The 27083-nt window shown below is 42.2% G+C and overlaps 1 protein-coding gene across 3 annotated transcripts; it reads left to right on the top strand.

Annotated features, from left to right (window-relative positions):
- Positions 1–1873: 1873 nt before the first annotated feature.
- Septin14 (septin 14) lies at positions 1874–27054 on the top strand. 3 transcript variants are annotated; one of them, XM_076560093.1, is made up of 11 exons: positions 1948–2019; positions 2162–2204; positions 2625–2693; positions 7058–7175; positions 10083–10278; positions 13706–13892; positions 16511–16654; positions 20448–20544; positions 21846–22014; positions 22186–22318; positions 24947–27054. In XM_076560093.1, the coding sequence occupies exons 1-11, from the start codon at positions 1997–1999 to the stop codon at positions 25124–25126; spliced, it is 1359 nt and encodes a 452-aa protein (XP_076416208.1). In that variant the 5' UTR covers positions 1948–1996; the 3' UTR covers positions 25127–27054. The 3 variants fall into 3 exon arrangements, with proteins under 3 accessions (XP_015858193.1, XP_042124134.1, XP_076416208.1); XM_016002707.3 differs by lacking the exon at positions 2162–2204 and having other exon boundaries at positions 1874–1959; XM_042268200.2 differs by lacking the exon at positions 2162–2204 and having other exon boundaries at positions 1931–2019.
- Positions 27055–27083: the final 29 nt, after the last annotated feature.

Raw genomic sequence — 27083 nt, 5'->3', positions numbered from 1 at the left:
TGGAGCTGGAGTTACAGAGCGTTGTAAGCTGACTGATTGGGGTGCTGAGAACTGAACCTGGGTCCTCTGGAGTAGCAGCAAATGCTCTTATCCACTGAGCCATCTCTCCAGTCCTCTTCTGCTCTAGATTTATGTGCTAGAAAAAGACCTTTATTTCTTCAAGGCATTGGTAATGAGGCTTTTATTATTCATTTGTTATTTTCTAATCAGACAAAGTTGGTGTTTATTGGATTTTTTGGTTTGTTTGTTTGTTTGTTTTTTGAGACAGGGTTTCTCTGCAGCGTTGGAGCCTATCCTGGAACTCACTCTGTAGCCCAGGCTGGCCTCGAACTCACAGAGGTTCTCCTGTCTCGGCCTCCTGAGTGCTGGGATTAAAGGCGTGCGCCGCTGCTGCTGCTGCTGCTGCTGCTGCTGCTGCTGCTGCTGCTGCTGCTGCTGCCGCCGCCGCCGCCGCCGCCGCCGCCGCCGCCGCCGCCGCCGCCGCCGCTCGGCTGGAATTAAGCTTTTAAATACAAGCTTACATTTCTAGTTTAGCAGACCTACTATAATGTCACCACTGTGCAGAGGTAGTCACCCTTCAACTTGTAGTTATGTACTTAAAAATTTATTTTTTCAGGCAGGGTCTCAGATAGCTCATGTTGGACTCGAACCGACTGTGCTGGATCGTTTTTATGTCAACTCAACACAAGCTAAAGTCATCTAAGAGGAGGGAACCTCAATTAAGAACATGTTTTTATAAGCTAGAGTTGTAGGCCAGCCTGTAAGTCATTTTCTTAATTAGCAAATGATGGGGAAGGCCCAGCTCATTGTGGGTGGTGCCACCCCTGGGCTGGGTGGTCCTGGGTTCTATAAGAAAGCAGGCTGGACAAGTCATGAGGAGAAAGTCCATAAGCAGCAGCACCCCCATCGCATCTGCATCAGCTCCTGCCTCCAGGTTCCTGCCCTGTTTGAGTTCCTGTCCTGACTTCCTTTGATGATGAACAGCAATATGAAGTGTAAGCCAAATAAACCCTTTCCTCCTCAACTTGCTTTTGGGTCATGGTGTTTCATTGAAGCAAGAGCAACCCTAACCGTGACATGGACTAATACTGGAGAATGACCCTGAACTCCTGATCCTCCTGCCTCTGTCTCCCAAGTGTTGAGGTTATAGACATCTGCCACCAAATCTGGCACTTAACTTTACATTATGAGAAGTTATGGAACAATCCCATTTTTAGCTTTTGAAACTATTGATTCAGTGAAGGACTGAAAAATCATGACAATGGCCAACATTAAGTTTCTACTAAATACACACAGAAATTACACATGTGCTAGAGTGAATCGTACGGTAGAACAGAGGCCATTTGTGAGAGAAACTTGTTTAACATGAAGGAAATATGAGACAAATTTATGTACTAGTGGTGCATAATCCCCAGGCATGTCAGATGAAACAAAACTACTCTTTGTTTTTGTTTTGCCCACACATAATATTTCTTTTAAAAACATGTCTTATAGGGTTGTAGAGCTGGCTCAACAATTCAGAGCACTTTTCTGGTTTTGCAGAGGACCTGGCTTTCCCAGCACTCATATGGCAGCTCACAAGTGTCTGTAATTCCACTTCCAGGGCATCCAGTGTCCTCTTCTGACATCTAGAGCACCAGGCTTGCACATGGCGCACGCATATACACGTGCAGGCAAGACACTCAAATGCATAAACCCAAAACACATAAATCCTTTTCAAAGGCCGCATAGGCTTAGCATCTTTGCGCTGTACTCAAAAGTGGGGTAGCGTGGCCTTCTCAGCCCGTTCTGCTTAGAAATCAGAACAACACGCTCTTTCGTACCTTAACTCCCTTGTTCTCAGCTGTTACAAATCCAGTGCCTATCAGTTTGGTTCCAATCTGCAGATAGCAAGGGAGAGCACATCAGCCTCAGAGTCATTTCAGACTGTGTGCATCGTGCGGCTGAAGCCCGGGGCAAGTAAGTCACTTGAGATTTCTGGGTCTGACGATCTTAGATGTCCTTCGAGTCCTGCAGGAGGTAAAACACCCAGCACAATGCTTGGTGCATAAAGGTGCTTCGTAAAGGAAAAAAAAATTGTCTTTGGGTTGGTTCTTAAAGAATTCGTGTCGATTTTAAAAGCCTGTTTTCCTTCATCAACGTCCTAATTTCACCCCTTTAGAATTCTCCTTCAGCCTCTGGGTGCTTATACTCCAGCTTCAGTGGTAAGGTCCTTTGGAACTGAAGCCATTCTGAGTGTCTTTCTTCTTGACCTGTCCCTTCCTTTTCTCATGCTCAAAGCTGTTGGAATGGAGGACTGAGTATAGTGTTAACGTATGGATGGAATGTCACAGTGAGATTCACTGCTAGCTAACGCAATCCATAAAAAGACGATCTCTGTCACGTCTTGATTTGAAGCGAGTTTATCTTTCTCTCTGTTTTGTATATTGTTTGTCAAGTGATGTTACTTTATATATTGACTTTGTTATTGAGCGCACACAAGCTTGTTTAGGATGAAAGATACAACTTCAAACGAGTCAGAAGTGTGAATGGGATTCTATATTGGATTCTGTATTGATCTAAGTTAGGTTAAAGAATATAACCATTGTAGGCAGAGCTGACCAAGTTTTCTCTCTTTATTTCAGCCCTTTCGGTCTGTCATGGCAGAAAAACCAATGAACATGTCGACAGAAATACCTAGCAATGAAGATACAGTTAAGTATATCTTTCAAATACAACTATGCATTGTGTATTTCAATAAGTAGTTTCAAAATATTGATGACAAGTTGATTCAGGTCTGGCCAGCAAAAGAGTCTTATTATCTTTGGAAATGAATGAACCTTACTATTGATTAGATTTAAATGTAAACAGTGGTTTCAACAATTGTTAACGTGTTTCTTGACTCTGTTGATTTTTTTTTTTTTTGGTGCAAAAACATTATTCTCATTTAAAAGCAAAGGAGACTAAATCAAACTTTAAAGTCTCCCTGGAGGTGTTATTAGTTTGGTATCACGGTAGCAAGGTACTTCATGGTGAAAGATGTGTAGAGATCCACTCACTGTCGTCCACTATTTGTATCATCCCCTTACCCTCCCTGCCCCCCTCCTCCCCAGATGGGAAAGCTAAGGAAGGGTAGGAGGCCCTGTTACAGAAGTTCAGGATCTGCCTCCCTGACAGCTGCCTATGGTGGCCTTGGGGTCCCTAAGACCAGGGGATTCTGGTCAACCAGTCTCCTGTCATAGGAACAGCAGGAAGACATTTTCTCCCATTCCGTAGTTTGTTTCTTCATTGTCAATCATTTCCTTTGCTGTGCAGAAGGCTTCTAATTTATTGCAATCCTACCCATCAATCCGTCTTCCACAGCTGTGGTATTCTGGCACTTAATTTGTAAGTGGTGGTGGTGGTGGGGAGTTACAACTTCTCTTTCCTGATTCTCCCAGCTGGCTTTCGGAGCTGCCAATCTTAAAGGGACACATGCCTCTTTTACTTTGTGTGTCACAGACCAATTTCCCACTGCAAGATGTTCTCAGTGGGTTCATATCAGATGTTTTCCATCAAGGGCAAACTGGGCCTCAGGGTTGATGCCTGCTGAGTCAGTATAATACTGACTGCTAAGGGTTCCCAGTGACAAAAAACAAAAACAAAAACAAAAACAAAAAAAAACAACCAGGAGTCGTCAACTCTTAGAGAAGCAAGTTCAGGATCTTCCCAAGATAGCTCCCCATTATGTCACCGTAAGTATGGTTTTGGAGAACACACAACTTCCCGAGAGCCAGATTTCTGTGGAGATCCCACAATCACTGTCTGCTGAAGTGTATTTCAGCACAGCATCACTCCTGTGCTGGGTTCGCTCAGGCGCGCTCTCATCTCTGACCATGTTCTCTACACTGTGGCTGCTTAATCAGTTCTGGGGAGCCCGATGTCCACTGCCTACGGTCTCTTGAGTTTCCCCAAGCTTGCCTGAACTTTTTTGGCTGTTCTCCAGTTGTTTTGGTTTCACTTGCAGGAGAAACTAGTGAGTGCCAAGTGCTCCAATCTGCCATCTTGGATCTATCTAAACGTCCTTTTGCATTTCTTCGGGGTCTGTTGTAATGCATCCCTTTTCATCTTCGATTTTGTTGATTTAAGTCTTCTCTGTATTTTTCTTAGTTTAGCTAAAACACACACCAGATAAGTAAACGAAAACATAAAAAGTTCTTTGTCAGACATTTCTTCAATATCATTTTCTTTAGTAACAGTTGCTGGAGAGTTACTGTGTTCTTTTGAAATTGCCAGGTTACTTAAAAAATTTTCCTTTCTTTTTGAGATAGGGTTTCTCTGTATAACAGTCTTGGCCGTCTTGGAATTCACTTTGTTTGACCAGGCTGGCCTTGAACTCAAAGATCTGCCTGCCTTTTCCTCCCTAAAGGTGTTTGCCATCACCACCTACCCCCCCCTCTTTCTTTCTTTCTTCAGGGTTTCTCTACACAACCCTGGCTGTCCTGGATCTCACTCTGTAGACCAGGCTGGCCTTAAACCCACAGAGATCCCCTGCCTCTGCCTCCTGATGCTGGGATTAAAAGTGTGTGCTACAATGCCTGGTCCTGTTTCACGTCCAGCAATTGGGCTTTTGTCCCACAGTATGGTACCTGAGGTTGGGCACCACTGGTGAAGACAGCCTCTTGGTTATCCTTGCTGTTTCTAAGCTGGTTTGTGCCTTCAAGGACCTTCACAGTCTTAGGGTGCACCAGGGCCCACATCTCAGATGGCAGTGTTGCACCCAAAAGATGAGTCCATCCCACTGGACCATGTCACAGCCATGAAGAAAACTGTGTCACAGATTGTCTCATGGGAAGAAACTAAATAGCCTAAAAACAGAAAATGGGAAGGGTAATCGGAAGTTTTCCTGTGTCCCACCTGGCCCATGGTCAGGACAAATCTCTTACCCACAGTCCTGCAGCCTTTGATAAAATAATAATTCAGAGGCTTAATATTATTTATAACTCCTTGGTCATTAGCTCAGGCTTAGTACTGACTAGCTCTTACACTTAAATTAACCCATATTCTTATCTATGTTTAGCCACGTGGCTTGGTACCTTTTCTCAGTTCTGCCTTGTGATCTTGCTTCCTCTATGTCTGGCAGCAACTCCTGACTCAGCCTTCCTCTTCCCAGAATTCTCTTCTGCTTACTTCACCTATACTTCCTGCCAGGCTACTCGCCAATCAGCGTTTTATTTATCAACCAATCAGAGCAACACACGTTCACAGCATACAGAACAACACCCCACAGCACAGAGTATTATTCAGCCATGAAGAAAAAATATATCACATATTGTCTCATGGGAAGAAACTAAATAGCCAAAAAAACAGAAAATAGGAAAAAGTGGTGGGAAATGGATGTAGAGCAAACGTGTATGACCGATGTGTACGCCACCACAGCCAGGCTATATCAACTTGGTTTTTTTTTTTTTTTTTTTTTTGGTTTTTTGAAGCAGGGTTTTTCTGTGTAGTTTTGGAGCCTGTCCTGGAACTCACTCTCTAGCTCAGGCTGGCTTCAAACTCACAGAGATCCGCCTGCCTCTGCCTCCTGAGTGCTGGGATTAAAGGTGTGCGCCACCACTACCAGACTACATAGTTTTTTTTTTTAAGGTTTATTTTCTTTTTATTTATGTGTATGTGTGTGGGGGTATGTGCATGTGCATGCACATGCTCTTGGAGGCCAGAAGAGGGTGCCATTTTCGCCAGAGCTGGAGTTACAGGAACCCAAGCTCCAGTCCTCTGAAAAAGCAGAAAGTGCCCTTAACCACTGAGCCACCCGGCTAGTCCCCCACTCGCTTAGTTTTATGCCTCAAATTGATTTTGTGTCATATGTATTAGCATGTAATTGTTTTGCTTTGTCTTCTTTTCTTTTGTTTTGAGACTAGGGCTTACTCTGTAGTCCTGCCTGTCCTGGAATTCACTCTGTAGACCAGGGTGACCTTAAACTCCCAGAGATAAACCTGCCTCTCTCTCCCTCAAGTGCTGGGTTTGAGGACATGTGCTACTATGCCAGGCAGTTATTTTTTTTTTTAATTATTTTCCTTCCCTGCCCCCCCCACTCTTTTTTTTTTTTTTTTTTTTTTTTTTTTTTTTAGGAAACAAAGCTTCTTTGTGTAGCCCAGCTGGCCTGGAACTTGCTCTGTAGACCAGGCTGGCCTCTAACTCACAGAGATCCACCTGACTCTGCCTCCCAAGCACTGAGATTAAAGATGTGCACCACTGTATCTGTCTAAAAAAATTGGTACACCCCTTTAATCCCAGCACTTGGGAGGCAGAGGCAGATGGATCTAGCCTGATCTACAGAGTGAGTTCCAGGACAGCCAGGGCTACACAGAAAAACCCTGTCTCAAAACAACAACAGCAACAAAAAGAAAAGCAAAAAATAATGAAAAAAATTTTTTTCTCTAGACATGATCTCATGTAGTTAGGCTGGCTTTTTAAATCACTAGGTAGTAGAGGCTGGCCTTGAACTCCTGCTCCTTCTGTTTTGACTTCCTGAGTGTTGGGATCACAGTTTTATACCACTACACCTGCCTTAGGTTCTCTTTATATAGATACATGCTGAAGTAAAATGAAAATTTTCTTTTAACATAGCAAAGCTATTTTAGATGAATACCCCGGGGTTTCTTTCTTTCTTTTTCTTTTTTCATTTTGGTTTCAAGACAGGGTTTTTCTGTGTAGCTCTGCCTGTCCTCGAACTCACAGAGGTCCACCTGACTCTGCCTCTCCAGTGCTGGGTTTAAAGGCATGTACTACCACCCACCAGCTACCCTGGGGTTTCTAATGGTGCTTTACTATCTTCCATTTCTTATTAAATTTAGAAACATACCCTCTTAGAGTGTGATCAGAGGTTGATTCAATTTAATTATAACAATAACATCAACATTTGAGTTCTTTTTACAAAAAAAATTTACTTCATACATCTGCATTGAGTAGACAATGCAGGGGTAACCAGTCCTGTTTTTTTAATTTTTATTTTTATTTTGCATAATTAGTGTTGTCCTTTCAAAGGATGTTATTTCTGATTCTAATGAGAACCCTTTTATTTGTTTTCTCTCAGCACAAGGAAGACATCCGTTGCTTAACCACCCTTAGCCACTTTGGGTTTGAATGTTTCCCCACTCAGATGGTGAACAAATCCATCCGGAAAGGATTTTCTTTCAATATTCTCTGCGTGGGTAAGTACCAGACACCGCATTTAAATTAGTTTTGGTTTGTCTCCCACTCATTTAAACTGATACCAAAGAAGTACTATTGATGTTAATTCAGGAACAGTTCTTCATAGTTATATTGTTTTTTCCTCTTCTTAGCTACATTGTTTAAACATTTAAGAACCTTTCAGCCTGGCTGGGGACATATTTTTTGTTTGTTTTTGTTTTTTGTTTGCTTGTTTTTCGAGGCAGGGTTTCTCTGTGTAGCCTTGGCTGTCCTGGAACTCACTCTGTAGAACAGGCTGGCTTTGAACAGAGATCTGCCTGCCTATCAAGGCCAGGAGGACCTCTAGCAGCTCAGGGCTCAAAGGGAAGCCACTGAGTTGGCATGTACTAGACTATTTTTTATCTGAGGGGGTAAGGGAAAAGTCCCTCACACACTCTCTTGACGGTTTCCTTCGTATCTTTTCTTTATTTTTCTTTTGCATTCTCTGTTCTTTATTTTCCTGGTGATTTCCTTCTCTCATTCTTGATGTTTCCTTCTAGCCCATTTTATCTCTCTCTAACTCTATCTCTATTCTTTCCCTTACAGCTTATATACCTCAGCAAAATCTTTCGAGCAGTATAAAAATTACAATGTGACATTCCGTGAATACAACTAAAAAACAGCATGTTTTCAATATCCCTTACACAATTAAGTATTTTACATATTACAGGTGAACAAAAAATTATCCCAAGAACCTACATACATTCCTACCCAAGCAACTTGTTACAGATTAACCATGTGGGCCAGCAAGATATTTTTCTCCTTGAGTTTTTTTTTTTTTTTTTTTTTTTTTTTTTTTTTTTTTTAACTGGTAGGCTGTGTTTTGCAGTTATACAGAAAGGGCCAATTACTTTATTACTTATCTTGAAAGGTAATGTTATAAGGAATTTTTTTTTTAAGATTTATTTATTATGTGTCAGGGACAAGGACAGAATCTCTAGTTAGTGGAAAAATACAGACCTCCAATAAGACAGGGAACTAGATCAGCTTACAGTCAGGTTGCCTCGCAACAGGACATTGAGTCAGAGCCCTTGACCCTCTCACCCTGTAAACATTCTATACAAACATCCTGTTAGCTTGCCCCACCTTACGCAGATGACAGCTTCTTGCTCCCCCCACCCTGCAGAACTATATAAACCTTTGTGGAAGAGAAATAAAGTGGCACCTTAATCAGAATCTAGACTTGGTGTCTTTCCTTTGTATCTCCTGTCCCTACATTCCCTCCTTAGGGTGGTTGAGAATCCATTGAAGCCCTGCAGGCAGGGCAATTATATATACAGTATTCTGCCTGCGTGTGTCCCTGCAGACCAGAAGAGGGCACCAGATCTCATTACAAGTGGTTGTGAGCCACCATGTATGTAGTTGCTGGGAATTGAACTCAGGACCTCTGGAAGAGCAGTCAGTGCTCTTAACCACTGAGCCATCTCTCCGGCCCTATAAGGAATCTTAAAGGAATCACAAACCTAAACTTTTATATGTGAAAAACAATCAGTCAGCTGTACTTTAAATTTTTAGGGTGCACGTCCACTCATCAAGTTTTTTATATCAGGAGATTGAGGCAGGAATGGGTACAAGGAATTAATCATCACCTTTGGTCATCAACCAATCCTAGTAAGAAAAGTGCATCAGCTAGTAATGATTGGGCTGCTTTGTTCTTGTTCCCTGACCTTAACAAGTTCCTCATTCAAGTATGTGCTTTTCTAAAACTTTAGATTGTCTTCTTGGGTTTTCCACCTCAAAGCTTTTAAACAAAAACATCTTAGCCTGGCAGTGGTGGCGCACGCCTTTAATACCAGCAGCTGGGAGGCAAAGGTAGGTGGATCTTTGTGAGTTTGAGGCCAGCCTGGTTCTAGGACAGCCAAAGCTACACTGAGAAACCCTGTCTTGAAAAACAAAACAAAACAAAAGAGAAAAAACAAAAACATCTTAGTCTAACTTTATTTTCAAAGCTTTGTTTCAGCTATTATGTACTCTGAAATCTGTGAACACATCTCCCAACAGTAAGGTTAAAAGAATTTAAGCTAGCTGGGCTGCTGGGACTCAGTTGTTTTTCTTAATCATTAACTTAAGTTTCAGTCTATACGGCTCCTCAATAGAAACTCATGTGTTCTAGTTGTGAGACAATTCCTTGTTTATATATATACATATATATATTTTAATCATCAAAACTCTATTTAAACTAACATTATTATTATCAATTAGTATAGCTTAGGAAGAAATCATCTTCGCAATAACCCACAGGTAAAAACCTCAGTAGGACAGGATGTTTCCATGAGATAAACACACTACATTACAGGCAGTGGGGGTCTCTCCACACCCATTCACACTATGCTGGATACCAGAGAAAGATGGCAGCAGCAAACATGTGAAGGCACAGCAGAAGCAAAAGACACTTTGCAGTCTGTGATCTCGGAGCCTTGTTAATCTCATTTTCATCCATCAGGGATTCATCTCCTGGTGGGCTGGCACCCTGAAATCAACTGCCATCTGCTGCTCCTCTGACAAGGCTGCTGGCATCTGCCTCTGCCTCCCAAGAGCTGGGATTAAAGCTGTGGGCCACCACCTCCTGGCAGAGACATATGTTTTTCATCCCAGCATTTGGGAGGCTGACAGGTAGATCTCTGTGAGCTTGAGGGCAGCTTGGTCTACATAGCAAATCTCAGGGCAGCTAAGGCTATGTTGTCAGATCTTGCCTCAAAAAACAAATATTTTTTTTAAAAAAATTTTTTGAGACAGCGTTTCTCTGTGTAGATTTGGTGCCTGTCCTGGATCTCGCTCTGTAGACCAGGCTGGCCTTGAACTCACCGAGATCACCTGCCTCTGCTTCCCAAGTGCTGGGATTAAAGGCATGCACCACCACCACCCAGCTGAGCTTATGTTTATTACAGGAGAAACTGGAATTGGAAAATCAACACTGATCAACACACTGTTCAATACTAATATGAAAGAGAGCAAGTCCTCCCATTTCTACTCAAAGGTTGGACTCAAAGTAAGGACATTTGAACTTCTGGAAACAAACATCCCACTGAAATTGACTGTGGTGAAAACAGTGGGGTATGGTGACCAAATCAACAAAGAAGCCAGGTTAGTGTTTTCTTACTGCTTTTAAATTAAAATTGAAAGTTAGCATGAAAGGTACTGGGTTTCATTATGATGTATTTTCTTCTTTTTCAAAAATAGTAGAGATCATTTTCTCCTTTCTTTTCCTTCTTTCCTTCTTTCCTCCCTCCCTCCCTCCCTCCCTTCCTTCCTTCCTCCCCCCCACCTCTCTTTGACAAGGTCTTACTCTGTAGCCCCAACTGGCCTAAAACTCTCTCGGTAGAATCAGTGTGACCTTGAACCCACACTTAACTGCTTGCCTCTGCTTCCCAAGTGCTTGGATTAAAAGTTTGTGCCATCAGGCAGTGAGTTTTAATGTTTTATTTAAAATCTTTCTCATTTCAACAAATTGCCTTCTTATTGCTAGACTAAATTGTACTATCTTAAAATTTTTATTTTCATCATTTTAATTATGTGTGTGTGTGTGTAAGTGTGTGTGTGTGTGTTTGTGTGTGTGTGTGTACATACCAGGTGCCTGCAGAAACTAGAGGCATTGGATGCTCTTGCAGCTGCAGTTAGAAAGGTTGTGAGCCATTAGGTGGATGCCGGGAACCAAATTTGGGTCCTCTGGAAGAGCATATGAGCTCTAAACCACTGAGCCCTTTCTTCAGCCCTAAATTATAATATTCTTCTATGGTTATTGATGTCTTTCCTTCTAGCCTTTAACTCTTTCCCCATTAAGTAATATTTTTATGAAATTGATGCTTTTATATATCTAGTGTAATTATCTTATTTACAATTTTTATTTTATGTGAATGGGTGTTTTTGCCTGTATGTATGTCTACACACTAACAGGCATGCCTGGTGTCCATGAAGGTCAGAAGAGAGCGGTTAGATCCCCTGCAATTAGAGTAACAGAGAGTTGTGAGCTGCCATGTGGATGCTGGGAGTCAAACCTGGGTCCTCTGGAAGAGAGACAAATGGTCTTAGCTGAGTCACCTTTCCAGCTTATTCCACCTCAACTCTGCATTTAATGACGTCATGTGATCAGCATGAAATTAGCCAAGATGGGACTATTCATACCACAGAAGCCAGCAAATTCTCTCTCTCTCTCTCTCTGAGACAGAGTTTGTTGTGTAGCTCTGGCTGTCTTAGAACTTACTATGTAGACTAGGCTGGCCTTGAACTTAGAGATCCACCTGCCTCTGCCTCCTAAGTGCTAGGACTAAATGAATGTGCCACTGTGCCCACCTTGATGCCAGCAAATCTTAAAAATCAGTATTTTTTTTCCTTTACAGAGAAGACCATTTTAAATACCATTATTTTGCTGTTTCAGGACAAGATTTTGAACAAAGAATATGTCAGAAAAAGGATGAAACAAAAGCATATGGCATGTTGCTTTAAGTAGTTGTTCTTAGAAAATGAGCATCATTTTAATAATGAGCTTAATTCTCCTAAATGCTACATCCTTTGTTCTGTGGTTAAGAAATAAGTCTCACAATTCACCTTGCATTCGTTGCAATTGAGTGTAACAAATCACCCTAAACTGATGCTTAAAACAGTAGAAACATTCTTTCACAGTTCTACAGTCCAGAAATCCAGAAATCTCACAAGTCAGAGCTTGTGAGAAACTGAAGCAGGAGGATTTGCCGTGAGCTTCAGACCAGCCTGGGCTGGTCTCCTAGTTTGGTTCCTATTGCTGTGATAAAAAACCACGACCAATGGCCGGGCGGTGGTGGCGCACACCTTTAATCCCAGCACTCGGGAGGCAGAGTCAGGCGGATCTCTGTGAGTTCGAGGCCAGCCTGGGCTACAGAGTGAGTTCCAGGAAAGGTGCAAAGCTACACAGAGAAACCCTGTCTCGAAAAACCAGACAAACAAACAAACAAAAACACACACACAAAAAAAAAAAAACCAAAAAACAAACAAACAAACAAAAACAAAAAAACCCCATGACCAAAAACACCTTGGACAGGAAGGGGTTTATTCGGCCTCGGCATCCCAGGACATAGCGTGACGTTTACTGGCTTGCTCATCGTGGCTTGCTCAGCTTGCTGTCTTAAGACACTCAAGGCACCATCCAGAGCGAGCTCTGCCCTTCCACATCGGTCACTAAGCAAGAAAATGCCCTGTGGACTTGGGCACAGGCGGTGTGATGGAGGCGTTTTCTCAGCTGAGGTTCTTCTTCCTAGATATGTATAGCTTGTGTTGTTAGGGTCTGAGAGAAGCCCTCAAGAAAGACCGACAGTCACGTGCGCAATTTAGCAAGAGCATTTATTGTTTCCAACAGATTCGAGCCCAAAGAGAGGTTGCGAGCTCCTTTTAAGTGGAGTTAGGGGAATTTCAGGAAGGAGGGATTAATCTGGTGCTGATTGGTGGAGGAAAGATTAGTCTGGGGGCTGATTGGTGAGAGCTTTAGTGGTGAGGGACTGTCCATCTATAGAGTAGGAGAAGCTATCGTCAGCTAGCAGAAGGCTGGGGGGCACCTGCTGATTGGTTTCCCCTGAGTTGTGGTCTTTCCGAGAGCAGCTCGCTCAGCTCCAGCCAGTTCCAGGAAACTGAAACTGAGGCCTGGTCCCTAGCAGGGCTATTAGAAACCTATCATGGCTCTGGTCTGGCTCCTGGGCCCTCTCAGTGTCAACTGGACAAAAGCCCAACCAGGACAGCTACAGAGCAAGCGAAAACGTGCCTTCTAGAGTCCACCCAGACTAGGGCTTTAGGAAAGCAGCCCTTGTTTGTTTATTATAGCTTCCCGTGTCAACTGTCACTCATGGCTAAGTCCCTCCCATCTGTACCTCCACACAGCAATCACTGGACTAAAGATGTGTCCAGAGGGTCCCAGTGACCTTATTTTCAAATTTCTATTTTTCTCTCTCTTGAGACTAGAGTTTGCTACGTATCTTACGTATCCTAGGGTAGCTTTGAATTCACTAAATAGTCCAGGATGACTATTCAGAGCAATCCTCCTGCCCCAGACTTCTGGTGCTGGGATTACAGGAATGTGCCACTATGACCTGCACATTTCATAATTTCAAAATTACATCTATAACCGTATTTACCCAAAAATAAAGTCATGTTCTTTAGGGATTAGGAGTTGGATATCATGCATTCTACCACCCAGCCACATCCCTAACTTGGAATATTTTATGGCTAATAAAATGCATCTTTTTTTATTTTTATTTTTTAAAGACAGGGTTTCTCTGTGTAGTTTTGGTGGCTGGAACAGGTGTCTGTAGACCAGGCTGGCCTCAATCAAACTCACAGAGAGCCTCCTGCCTCTGCCTCCCAAGTGCTGGGACTAAAGACATGCACTTCTGCCACCCCTCCCCCACACCCAGCGAAATGCATCAGTTTTATCAAGTGACACACTGTTTATTGCACACAATGTTGATTAAATAGTGAGACACCAGACTCAGATTTTATTAATCTGTTGTGCTAAATGTTTAAATAATGATTCTTTTTTTTTTTTCAGCTACCAGCCAGTCGTTGACTACTTAGATGCTCAGTTTGAGCTGTATCTCCAGGAGGAGCTGAAGATCAAACGCTCCTTGAGTGACTATCAGGATTCTCGCATCCATGTGTGTTTCTACTTCATCTCACCCACGGGACACTCCCTCAAGTCCCTGGACCTGCTGACGCTGAAGAACATCGACAGAAGGGTGTGTTTGATAACCCCACCAGACTCTCAAGGTTCCATGGATGTTTTGAGATGATAACAATGTATCTTGAAGCATTCATGGGCAGCTTCCTGCTATTTGAGAATATGTGCATATTATTTAAATTTTTTTTCTGTTGCTCTTGAAAGCATTTGAATGAATTTTCCGGGGCGTTCCTAACAAAATGCCAGAGAGTAGATGGTTTAAACAATTTTTAAAAAAATCGTTTTTCACATAGTCCTGGAAGCTAGAAAATCAAAATGCTAACATTTATCTTCTTGGCTTGCAGATGGCTGCCTCTTTACATCTCACATGGCCTCTCTGCTGGTGTCTGTATGGACAACATTCTGGTTTTTGTTTTTTGAGACAGGGTCTTATGTAGCTTAGGCTGGCCTTGAACTTGTAGCTGAGGTTGGCCTTAACTCCCTGCTTTCCTGCCTCAGTTTTTACAGAGTTGGGATTAAAGGTATACCTTTAAACTAGGCCACATTTCTCTTTCTTTTAAGGCTGATAATCAACCTGGATTAGACACCCCCCCCCCCCCCCCCCGCTATAACAGTCTAACTTTAATTTAAAATTTCCATCTGCAAGTACTGATACTGATATAGAGGGTTAAGACACCAATATACAAAATTTAGGGGAGGGAAATTTTAACATTTGATGGAATTCATTTTTAGCTATCATTTCCTTCTTCTTCTTCTTCTTCTCCTCCTCCTCCTCCTCCTCTTCCTCCTCCTCCTCATTTTTCTTCTTTTTGGTTTTTCTAGACAGTGGAATTCATTTTTAGCTTCTTTCTTCTTCTTCTTCTTCTTCTTCTTCTTCTTCTTCTTCTTCTTCTTCTTCTTCTTCTTCTTCTTCTTCTTCTTCTTCTCCTTCTCCTTCTCCTTCTCCTTCTCCTTCTCCTTCTCCTTCTCCTTCTCCTTCTCCTTCTCCTTCTCCTTCTCCTTCTCCTTCTCCTTCTCCTTCTCCTTCTCCTTCTCCTTCTCCTTCTCCTCCTCCTCCTCCTCCTCCTCCTCCTCCTCCTCCTCCTCCTCCTCTTCCTCCTCCTCCTTTTTCTTCTTCTTTTTGGTTTTTCTAGACAGTGTTTCTCTGTGTAGCTTTTGGAGCCTGTCCTGGAACTCACTTTGTAGACCAGGCTGGCCTCAAACTCACAGAGACCCACCTGCCTCTGCCTCTGGAGGGCTGGGTCTAAAGGCATGCGCCACTACTGCCCAGTGACAGACTTCTCCCCATGGTTTTAGAAAAATCTTCAAGTTTTTGTGAGTCTCTAGTATAAGGACAAGGTAAGCTTGCTCTAGACTTGAGAACTGGTGGTACAGTTCTTGTGAGGGGGAGGGCATCCTGTGGTTGGGGTGTGGAGAGACTCTAGGCTCATGCCCACAACATGTTATGTACAGCCACAAGGATATTCTGGACTTTCTCTCTTATCTAGAATGTACAACAGGAATGGACAGGTCCTTAAAGGCATACATGGCCCTGTGCCTCAGCACCAATGTACTCAGCCTGTTCTCAGAGGGACCATTGCTTTTTGGAAGCATTTGCTGAAGTCTAGGTTCATTATATTCACGAGGATGCTGGGTGTTACCTCAAGTTTTCTTAGCCTCTTTAACACTTTGAATTTAAAGCTTTCATCTGCTTCTTGGAGACCGTTCAGTTTTTAATCTCAAAAATACCATTTATAATATAGTTGCATAAAGACACATTCTAAACTGATGTAGTTCCTCAGATTCTCCCCAAGACCATAGCTCCTGCCAGAATACTTTCGTTTCTAACCTTATACATTTCTCCACTGCTTTAACTTATCATGAGCATGTGTTGTCATAGAGGGGCAACTAAATAGGTATGTGTGTGTGTGTGTGTGTGTGTGTGTGTGTATGTATATATCTCTATATATGACAAGTTTAGATTAAATTATGTTCATTTGATTAAATTTTCTAGTCATTTACTACATCCTCCCCCAGCTTAGCCTAAGTGTTTGCAAAAACATGAGATTTGCCCAAGGATTTGAAAAAAGTGTGATTTGACAATTCTAGATTAAAAGCAACTGACTTAAAGCTGATATTTATTCATCCATACCTTATTATAGGCTTAGACAGCTATGAATTGGGTAGGGCAAGGGTGAATGAAAGAGGAACTTTGGTTAATATGCATTTATGGAGAATCGATTACAGGAATGATGGCTGGGAGAAAAACTCTCTCCCAATGTTTTCAGCCAGTTTGATAAGTAATCGGTCTACTGAATCCTACTGCTTAAATTATGTTGATTACAGAGGCATTGGGGGCGTGGGATTTTTAGAACAGGAACAAGGGTCAAGGCTTCTAAACCTGAGTTCTGATAAAAGATGAGGACTCAAGATGTAGCTCAGGAGTACGACATTTATCTGTAACATTCAAGGCTTGAGGTTTTAATCCTCAGCATTCCCCCAAAACAAGGAGTTCTCTGTGGCTGAGCATAATGGGGCACACCTGTGGGTAATATCAGCCCTCTTCCCCAAATGCCAGCAAAGACCCTGTCATGAACAACACCAGCAACAACAAGCCATGGGCACAATTTTTCTTTTTCTTGGTGTAAGGTTTAGACTGAAAAATAGTAAGATTTGACCCACCTTCCTTCCTACCAGGTGAATATCATACCACTGATTGCCAAAGCCGACTCGCTTTCCAAAAGCGACCTCCAGAGATTCAAGAGTAACATAATGAGGGAGCTGACCAGCCACGGCATCCAGATATACCAGTTCCCAATAGATGATGAAAGTTCAGCGCAAGTAAGCGCCTCAATAATGTAAGCTTGGTCTGTTGAGCCTCAACTCCCTTCACATGGGAGACTGAAGGACAGTTGGTAATATGATCGGTACTTTATTGTCACTTGTATCGGACAAGAGACAATAAGCAATACATTTTTCCTCAAAATACGTTCTGGGGGAAATGTTTCCTCCCTTCCTTCCTCCCTCCATCCCTCGTCTCCTCCTTCCATCCTTCCTTGGCAGGGTTTCATGTCATCCAGGCTGGCCTTGAATTTACTACATAGATGAGGCTGACCAGCCTAATCCCATCTCCCTGAGTGCTGGGATTACACAGGTAGATGCTAGCAGGCCTGGTTTATACAGTGCTGGGATTCAAACCCAGGACTTTGTGCTCGAAGGCAAGCAGTCTCTCAACAGAACTATTTCCCCAACTATTTCATTTCTTGATTTTGAAACGTGTTTACTGTTGTGGGACTGAGGCGCCAGAACAATCTGAGCAGACGCAGGAGGTTATGCAAAGCAAGATTTTATTGGATCGGGCAGCATGGCAGAAACTGACCGGTCAGGGACAATAGTACACCTGTGCCAAGTTATGGTTACCTTTTTCACTGATCAGGATTCAAAGATTAGAGACTTCCCTAGGAACATTGTTCTGTAGTACACTTATCTTATTCTTATTGGTTGGTTCACTCAAGTAAGGTGGGGTGGGTTGCTCACCATTCATGTCTTACCTTGCCAACCAGGATGACAGTTACCAAGGGAGGTCTGGGGAGGTCTTGGGAACTTAAACTCTGCTTGACCCCTAGTCAAGATGGAAGTTTTATTCAAAATGTCTTCAGTTTGGTTCCTTCTTATGTACTAAGATACAAATTCTTTTCCTTTTTTTTTTTTTTTTTGTTTTTGTTTTGTTTTTTTTCAAGACAGAGTTTCTCTGTGTAGTTTTGGTGCCTGTCCTGGATCTCATTCTGTAGACCAGGCTGGCCTTGAACTCACAGAGATCCACCTGGCTCTGCCTCCCGAGTGCTGGGATTAAAGGTGTGTACCCCCCCCCCCACCACCACCACCACCCGACACAAATTCTTTTCTTTAAATAGCTTTATGAAGATTTAATTTAAAAAAAAATTAAGCTGGGCATGGTGGCACACAGTTTTAACCCCAGCATTTGGGAGGCAGAGACAGGTGGATCTCTGAGTTCAAGGCCAGCCTGGTCTCAAAAATATCAGAGAGAGAGGGGGGGAGGGAGAGGGAGAGAGAAGGGAGAGGGGAGAGGGAGAGAGAGGTGCAGGCTACCTCTGGTGAGAAGGGTAGGGGGGCTTCCTCTTAAGGGGGCTTTAATGTCAGAGGACATCAGGATGCTGGGCAGGTCTCAAGGGGTGGGTCAGAATACTAATGTTAAGGGATTGTGCTGCTTTAGTGAAGTGGTGGCTGAAGGGTCTCCTCCAAGATCCATGACTTCACTGGCCCTGGCTAGCTGGCTGGGTTTCTGTTACCAGGCACGAGTTCCCTCTTGTCAATCAGAGAACTGTTGGTTACTGCCAAGGGGTGTGTGCCACTGCTGCACTTTTGGGTTCTTTTTTCCATGCTGGTTATTATTGGGATTCCTAGGCATCATAACTGGCCAGACTGAGGGTTGCCTCCCTTTTGGAAGCTTGCAAGGCATCTTCTGGAACCATAAAAGCTAGTCTTCAGGATGAGGTTTTTAGATCAGTTCCAGCTCAGGGGACTCTGGGCCCGATGTGAGAAGTATGTAGTGTCTTCAGCAACCAGGACTTTTGTTCCACCTCTTAGGGACATCCAAAGCCAACAACAATTGCCTCTAATGTTATGGGAGTTACTTGGAAGACCCTGACCAACAACACAAAAGAAGGCTTCTTATGCCTGGTGTTGAGTTTTTTGTTAGATGGTCTTTGTATCTTGGAGGGAGCATTGCCAGCCCAGATGGGAAAATACCATTTAAGTTAGATGTATAACTTTATGCACCAATTCATGTAATATTATAGGTATTTTTTATTATGTGGCTTCTTTTCTGGGTATTTCATGTGAATGAATCACAGGTCCTCTTTTGTATCTGTTGTCTTCATTTAGGATGATGTTTTCAAGATTTACAGCATTGTACAAGTATCTGTTCTCTCTCTCTCTCTCTCTCTCTCTCTCTCTCTCTCTCTCTCTCTCTCTCTCTCTCTCTCTCTGTGTGTGTGTGTGTGTGTGTGTGAATATACACCTGGGCTTATTCCACATTTTTGCTATTATGAAAAGTGTTATTATAAACATTTATGTACAAGTGTTTGTGATGGTAGATACTCTAATTTCTCCTGGGTATGTATATCTAGAAGGTGAATTCTTAGATCATATGACAACTATATCTAATCATTTGAAGATCTGTTGTATTGATTCCCAAGGCACCTGCCCCAAGAGTTTTGATTTAATTTCTTTGTCTTAATTCATGCTATATAACTGTTAAAAAATCTGACTACATTTCTTAGTATGAGTGGATCTGACTGTGTTTTTGATTGGCATTTTGGGTGATTACAGATGTGGAATGTTTTTCCATAGGTTTACGTATATTTTTATGAGTTCCTGGGGAGAAACATGTATTCAAATTCTTTGTTCATTTTTGATTGACATTTTGCCTTTTTTCTTGTAAGTTACAAAGGTTCCTTGGATTCTCTTTTTCCAATTCACTCTGTTTTCTGTTATGCTGCAGAGTGGCCTAAATTATTCCACCCGTCTGTCTTTATATATTCATGATCCAGTCTCTCTGTATAGCCCCCGATTCACCCACTTCCCAGACTCCAGTCACCACTATGATACATTTAAGCTGATTTCTTTTTCAGTAGTGTGGATTGAACCCTGAGCTTCACACATGCTAGGCAAGTTAGTAACTGACAGCTCAGTGTCATCCCAGCCTGAGGCTGCATTTTCTTTTCTTTTTAAAGACAGGGTTTCTCTGTGTAGCCCAGGCTGTCCTAGAACTAGCTTTGTAGAAGAGGCTGGCCTGGAACTCAAAAATCCACCTGCCCCCTCTGCCTCCCAAGCGCTGGCATTAAAGGCTGCATCACCGCCACCTGGCTCATGCCTTGGTTTTTGATGTGGGATCAGATTCAGGTGTTCGTGTTCACAGAGCAAGCACTATCACTAGCCTAGCCCTCCTGAGGACACACATAATATTGTTTATTAGCATACTTTATACTGTGTATCCAAGAACTAACTATAATTTTATTTATTTATTTATTTATTTATTTATTTATTTATTTATTTATTTGGTCGGGATCTCACTATGTAGCCCCGACAGCCCTGGAACTCACTCTGTAGACTAGTCTGGCCTCAAACTCAGATCCACCTGCCTCTGCCTCTTGAGTTCTGGGATTAAAGGCGTGCACCGCTCTGCCCAGCTTAATTTTTATTTTTAATAGTTTCACCTGTTAACTTATATATATATATATTATCATTAAAGTAGCTTCCATATCAACTCAGCAATGTTGTCTTTGTGTTTAGTGTAAAGATAATGTGAGAAAAACTGTGTATTAACAATCTTTTTTATCTCTGTACTGCACGCATCATGATGTCTTGCTTTAGGAAAGGTAGTGCTACGAGGTAGGTAGTCTTTAATTATATGTCTGCCTGAGATTAATGTTTAACAAACTAATTAGCACATATTTTCCACTAAGTATAAAAGTCTGACATGATAGATTATTTGTGTAATTAAGTGTATTATACTAGCCTCACTTTGCTCCTTGTTATCACAGAAAAAGAACAACAGAGCCAAGCCATAGTGTTGAAGGGAGTCTGACTTGTATCATTTTTATCTGTTTAGGGGCAGTTACCTTTGGCTGTGGTAGGAAGCATGGAGGAGGTGAAAGTTGGAAAAAGGATGGTCAGAGGCCGCCATTACCCTTGGGGAGTTCTGCAAGGTAAATATGAGATCGTGGTTCATGACGATTAAATCCAGTATGCAGTGTGTCATCCCTAGTCTCAAGTAGCATTTTGATCTTAGCCAGGGTTGATAACGCTAGCTAACTTGTAAGTTAGTAGTTGCTAATGAGGGACACAGATTCCATTTCGTTTAAGCTCCCCCTTAGAGTGACTATGATCCCCCACACACACTTTTTTTGTTTTTGTTTTCGTTTTTTTTTTTTTTTTTTTTTTTTTTTTGAGACAGGGTTTGTCTGTGTAGTTTTGGTTCCTGTCCTGGATCTCACTCTGTAGCCCAGGCTGGCCTTGAACTCAGAGAGATCCACCTGCCTCTGCCTCCCAAGTGCCAGGATTAAAGGCGGGCACCACCATTGCCCAGTTTATGATTCCTTCTTTTTTTTTTTTTTTTTTGGTTTTTCGAGACAGGGTTCTCTATGTAGCTTTGCGCCTTTCCTGGAACTCGCTTTGTAGACCAGGCTGGCCTCAAACTCACAGAGATCCGCCTGTCTCTGCCTCCCGAGTGCTGGGATTAAAGGCGTGCGCCACCACTGCCCAGCTCGATTCCTTCTTATAAAGACAGTTGTTCTCAACTTTCCTAAGGCTGTGACACTTGAATTCCTCATGTTGTGGTGACCCCCAACCCTAAAATTATTTTGTTGTTATGTCAGAACCGTAATTTTGCTATTGTTATGAATCGTAATGTAAATATCTGATATGTAGGATAACCGACATGAGACTCCCAAGGGGGTCACGACTCACAGGTTGAGAACCATTGCTATAGGCATTGGCCAGAAACTGACGTAAACCCACACCTACAAAATCTCCTTGTTTAACCAGTGTGCCACATGCACACAGTCTCTGTCTTCCTGAAATATGCCATTCAGAATTCTGGGACACACTCGAGCAAAACTGAAGAATCAATATTGGTGCCTACAAGAAAAGATTAGTGCCTACCACCTAGATCCACCTGCCCAGCATGGCACCGCCCACAGTGGGCTGGTCCCTTCTACATCCGTTAGCAATTGAGAAAATGCTCAACAGATGTGCCCACTGGCCAGTCTGATTGGAGGCCAATCTCTCCACTCAGGTTCCCTCTTCCCCAGTGTATCTGGTGGAAACCAAGATCAGATATTACATAGGCTAAATCAATAGGAGAAAAAATAATCGGTGAGCTTAAAAAAAAAAAAAAAAAAAGAGCAAAAATATTTTCAATTGAGAATAACCAAAATGGTAGAAAGCTTATTCAGCAAAATAATAACAGAAATGTTCCATCATGAATTTATAATTATTTCTTGACTAGTGGAAAATGAGAGTCACTGTGATTTTGTGAAGCTCCGGGATTTGCTTCTGTCTACTAACATGGAGGATCTGAAAGACCAAACCCACACTCAACATTATGAATGTTACAGGAGAAACCGACTGCAGAAACTCGGTTTCAACGACACAGGCCGAAACAATCAGCCAGTGAGGTGAGCGAAAGACGTTGTTATCGGGGTGGAGAGATGGCTCAGTGGTTAGTTCGGAGTGCTTGCCGCTCTTGCGGAGGACGCGGCTCACTGGCCCTTTGTTAGCGTTTGTTTGTTTGTTTGTTTGTTTTTGTTTATTTTTTAAATACGAGAATAACCAACTTTCGCTTTTAGTTTCCAAGAGATGTATGAAGCCAAGAGAAAGGAGTTCCAGGCCCAGTGTCAGAGGGAGGAGGAGGAACTGAAGCACATGTTTATGCAGCGAGTCAAGGAGAAGGAGCTGACCTTTAAGGATGCTGAAAAAGAGGCATGTATGATCAACCTCACGTCCGTTCTCTGTGTCCTTTTCTTTGGGGGATGGACTCTAGTAGATTCTTGTTTTGGAAGAAACTTTCTAAAAGTAGCTATTCGTACATGGGATCTTCCCCTCCCCACCCTCCCCGACAGGGTTTCTCTGTGTAGTTTTGATGCCTGTGGACCAGGCTGGTTTCAAACTCACAGAGATCCGCCTGACTCTGCTTCCCAAGTGCTGGGATTAAAGGCGTGCACCACCACCGCCCAGCCCATACATGGGGTCTTAATGTAGCATTTATGAAATTAGAGGCTAAAATTATATATTTTTCCCCCAGAGCATTTTGAGAGTTTGTCTTTTAAATGCCCTGGTCTCTTACCTCATCGGTCAGGGACTGACCTTTCAGTTCACCCAGCGCCTCTTCTGCTTACAGCTCTCCCAACATGGAGTTATGTGCTGGGAGCCCTACAGGGCATCTTGGGGGCTGCCCCATCTCCATAGTTCCACTAGGCATTGTCCTAAGTGGAGTCCCTCTCGAGTAGCTATGGTCCTGTCACAGGGCCCCCAGGGCACCTATGGTATCTTTTGAACTCTATGTGGAGACATCTTGGCTTTAACAGCTCTTACCTTGTACATGCCCACAGAATTAGCATCACGTGGTGGAACCCAAGACTTAGAATTTGTACCTTCTAGAGCATCAGACGGAGCCATACCCATTCCCACTTGATATTGGCTGGGGTGACTAGGAGTACTGTGACAATTCACTCCAGTGAATCCTGAGGCCACCCGGACACCTGTCCAGATAGCTTGCCTCAAGGACCTTCCAACCCCCCTCCAGGCCATTCCCCATTGTATTCATGAATAAAACTGATTCCTAACTATATTAATCTCTTTAGCAAAGGGTTGCTTGCACATATCTTGAGCATTCTTTTGAAAACTTCCTTATATTGTAATTTCAGTTTTTTATAATTTTGATATTTCCACTTAGTTATGAATTCAACCTTGAGTTTTGTCTTTGTTTTTCCAGACAGGGTTTCTTTGTGTAGCCCTGGCTGTCCTGGAACTCACCCCATAGACCAGGCTGGCCTCGAACTCAGAGGTCTGCCTGCCTCTGCCTCTCAAGTGCTGGGCTCAGTGGCATGTGCCCCCACCGCCTGGCTTCAGTCTTTAGTTTCTGTTCTCTCTTTTTACTATATGCAGTTTTATAAAAAGCCACACCACACCTTGAGTGCTCTGCTGATTAACTATCTCTTTGCCACGTACCTTAACTCTAAAGCTTGTGTTCACTAAAGCCCTTGACCCCAGAAACAGTTCATCTAGGTTCCTTCCCACGGTGTGAGGAGGACGAGCTTTTGTTCAGTTTCCAATACCTTGTCCTGCAGTTTTGAGACCTCACCACCAAGTCCTTTGCTGTACATGTTTCCAATGACATTCTGATGGTGACCAATTAAGTACCCCCCCACACACACACACACACTCACATTGCGGCATGTGCTTTTACCTCACCCCACCTGGAATAAATCAATAAGTATAATCTTTATTTTTCACAAATTAGGGGAATTTAGTTTTGCACTAACTCTCTATATTAGATTTTAATGCACAAGACCAAGCCAGAAGGGAATCACCCATGCTAAATGATGTATAAACAAATGAAGCTTCAAAACGGACCAGTTTGGGGCCAGCAAGGTGTCTCAGGAGGTCAGGGTGTTTGCCACTCAGCCTGAAGACCTGAGTTAGATCCTGGAACCTCCATGGTGGAAAAGAGAGAAGGAATGACAGACAAAAATCTCAAGAGAATAAAGTCAACTTGAGTTAGTATAGTAAAACTTCGCTTAGAACCTCTAAGAAAAGCAACTTTCCAGCCCCGGTCTGCATTTGGCTCCCATTTCTGCCTTTTGTAGCCTTCTTCTGCCTTTAACCCCCTCTTTGCTTGTCTCCTTGGCACCCTCATATTTCATCTAATATAATAATATAAAAATATAAATATGCCGGGTGGTGGTGGTGCATGCCTTTAATCCCGGAACTCAGGAAGCAGAGCCAGGTGGATCTCTGTGAGTTCGAGGCCAGCCTGGTCTACAGAGCGAGATCCAGGACAGGCACCAAAACTACACAGAGAAACCCTGTCTTGAAAAAACCAAATATATATATATATATATATATATATATATATATATATATATATATATATATATATATATAATAGGCTTAGACTGGTCCACTGCCCACCTCTAGAAACAGAAATAGACACCAATTATACTACGAAGTTTAGGTTTTGTATTTTTATCTTTTGACAGTCTTGGGCTACTCCAAAGGTGACTGATAACAACTTCTAAACCTTTAGGAGAACAGGAGTGGTACCCTTGACCCTTTTTTGTTGGTTTGTTTCTAGATAGGGTCTCTCTGTGTAGCCTTGGCTGTCCTGGATCTCGCTCTGTAGACCAGGCTGGCTTTGAACTCACAGAGCTCACCTGCCTCTGCTTCCCCAGTGCTGGGATAATAGGCGTTTGCCACCACCCCCTGGTCCTGGACCCTTTTAAAGGGCTTCCGAGGACTTTAAATAAGTTTTTCTCCGGTCATACTCCGCCTTTTGGATATTGTGAATCTTTGTGACTCAGAGTGGCTTCTTCTTTTTTTTTTTAATAGCTGCAGGACAAATTTGAACATCTGAAGAGAATCCAACAAGAGGAGATCCTGAAGCTGGAAGAAGAGAGACGAAAGTTAGAAGAGCAAATCATTGATTTTTACAGGATGAGGGCTGCCTCGGATCCGCCACAGACTCCGGCGTGCACCAATGTGAAGAAGGACAAAGATCGTAAGAAATGATCTTTTCCTGCCATTATGGCTGATTCAGAGTCCCGTTATCCTCAATGCGTATACCTGTGAGCTTGTCTTCATAGCACTTTAACTTTGTGGTGGAAGTCTAATGTTTTCAAAAGTTATTTAACACATGTCATTCTGCACTGGAGTGTCAGATTCTTGGGAGGAAGATGCCTTGTGTGTCTTGATGGTGCAACACAGACTAGCACTCCACAGTACCCAGTAAATATTTTATTAATCAACATAGCCAAGAAGTACATAGCATAGTATAAAACAGGTATGCTCAGACAAGAGGACATTCTTTTAGCGTAGATGTGCCTTTGACCCCAGTAGTGATTTTTACAACTTCTGTCTCTTGAGAGTTTTTACTTTGCATGTTTTTTTTTTTTCTTTCCCTGAGACAGGGTCTCACTATGTAGCCCTAGCTGTCCTGAAACTCTTGGTGTTGATCAGTCTGCCCTTGAACAGCGATCCTCCTGCTTCTGTCTCCCAAGTGCTGGGATCATAAGCATAAACCACCCTGCCTAGCTCTACTGACTTTTCTTGAGGATGCATAGTCATCAAGTATTGTTATAAAAGGTAAAATTATTGGTTATTCCCAAATTCTATTTTTAGTAATCCTTGATAATGTTAATTGCTATGAAGCATCATGTTTTGATTAGAACTCCTATGCTTTGGTGTCAAACTTGCAGAAGTATAAAATGAAAGATTCAAAATCTAGATAGCAATAGACTATGGTGAGAACAGTAAGTCTTAAAGATTTTGGCTATATTGCTAAAAAGTTATTAAAGTGTACATTATGGGATGTGCTTTTTTTCTTCGGTTTTTAAAAACTCCCTTCTGATTTTATATACTAAGGGCTTTTTAAAATTTAATTTTTTTTTCGAGACAGGGTTTCTCTGTGTAGCTTTGGTGCCTTTCCTGGAACTCACTTTGTAGACCAGGCTGGCCTGGAACTCACAGAGATCCACCTGCCTCTGCCTCCCGAGTGCCAGGATTAAAGGCGTGCACCACCACTGCCCGGCTAAAATTTAAAATATTTTTATCAGTTACTTATTTGGTGTTCTGGTTGTGAGCCTAGCTCTCTCTCCAGCCCCAGTTCCTTATCTGAATGTGGTTGATCTTCACCAGGACTCACTCTATTACAGCACAACATTTGAGGGACTTTGCCACTGTGTACTTCAACCACACTGGGATCAACTCTTTCTTGATAGTCCTGAGTAAAGTACAATTCTAATGGAATTTTAATATTGTCTCCATTTCAAATGCAGCATTTAAGGCTATCACTATATATACTCAAAAATGCTTTATAATTTATACTTACAATTTCTTCATGGAAAAGTTTTATGTGAAAAGGGATGAGAGAGAGAAACAAATCCACAATTAGTTTCATATATGTTGGTAAGTCATCTTACAAATGGGATGAGAAAGAAATATAATACATGGATAATGTAGTGGCAACTATGTAAGAACAAAGATCTTTGTTCTGATCATTTATCTAATTTATATATATTCATTCCTAGGCTTAGGACAATTTTTAATGCACAGTAGATACTATTACTTGAATAAATAATTCCAGTAGTAGTGTGTTACCTGTGTTATATGCATGAATAGTTTAATTTAGATAATTGACTTTTTTTTTTTTTTGAGAAGGGTTTCTCTGTGTATCCCTAGCTATCCTGGAACTCACTCTGTAGAGCAGGCTGGCCTCGAATTCCACATGCTTCTGACTCCCTAGTGCTGCAATTAAAGGTATACACCATCACTGCCCAGTTAGATAATTGATTTTCAAACATAATATAGTGTATTACTGCTTTTCAACATGACTGTGAATTATATCGCTGAAATGCCTTTATATTACCATAATTTAATCTTAATTTAGGGTTTGTAAAATTGGAACTGATAACATTATACAATAGATTATATCAATAAAATTCATGTTGTGTGTTGTTTTTCCTCTTAT

This window comes from Peromyscus maniculatus, chromosome 23 (genome assembly GCF_049852395.1).
Source record: "Peromyscus maniculatus bairdii isolate BWxNUB_F1_BW_parent chromosome 23, HU_Pman_BW_mat_3.1, whole genome shotgun sequence".
Classification (NCBI taxonomy): domain Eukaryota; kingdom Metazoa; phylum Chordata; class Mammalia; order Rodentia; family Cricetidae; genus Peromyscus; species Peromyscus maniculatus.
Note: the sequence above shows the minus strand (reverse complement) of the source record. Positions and strands in the feature narration are given on the sequence as shown.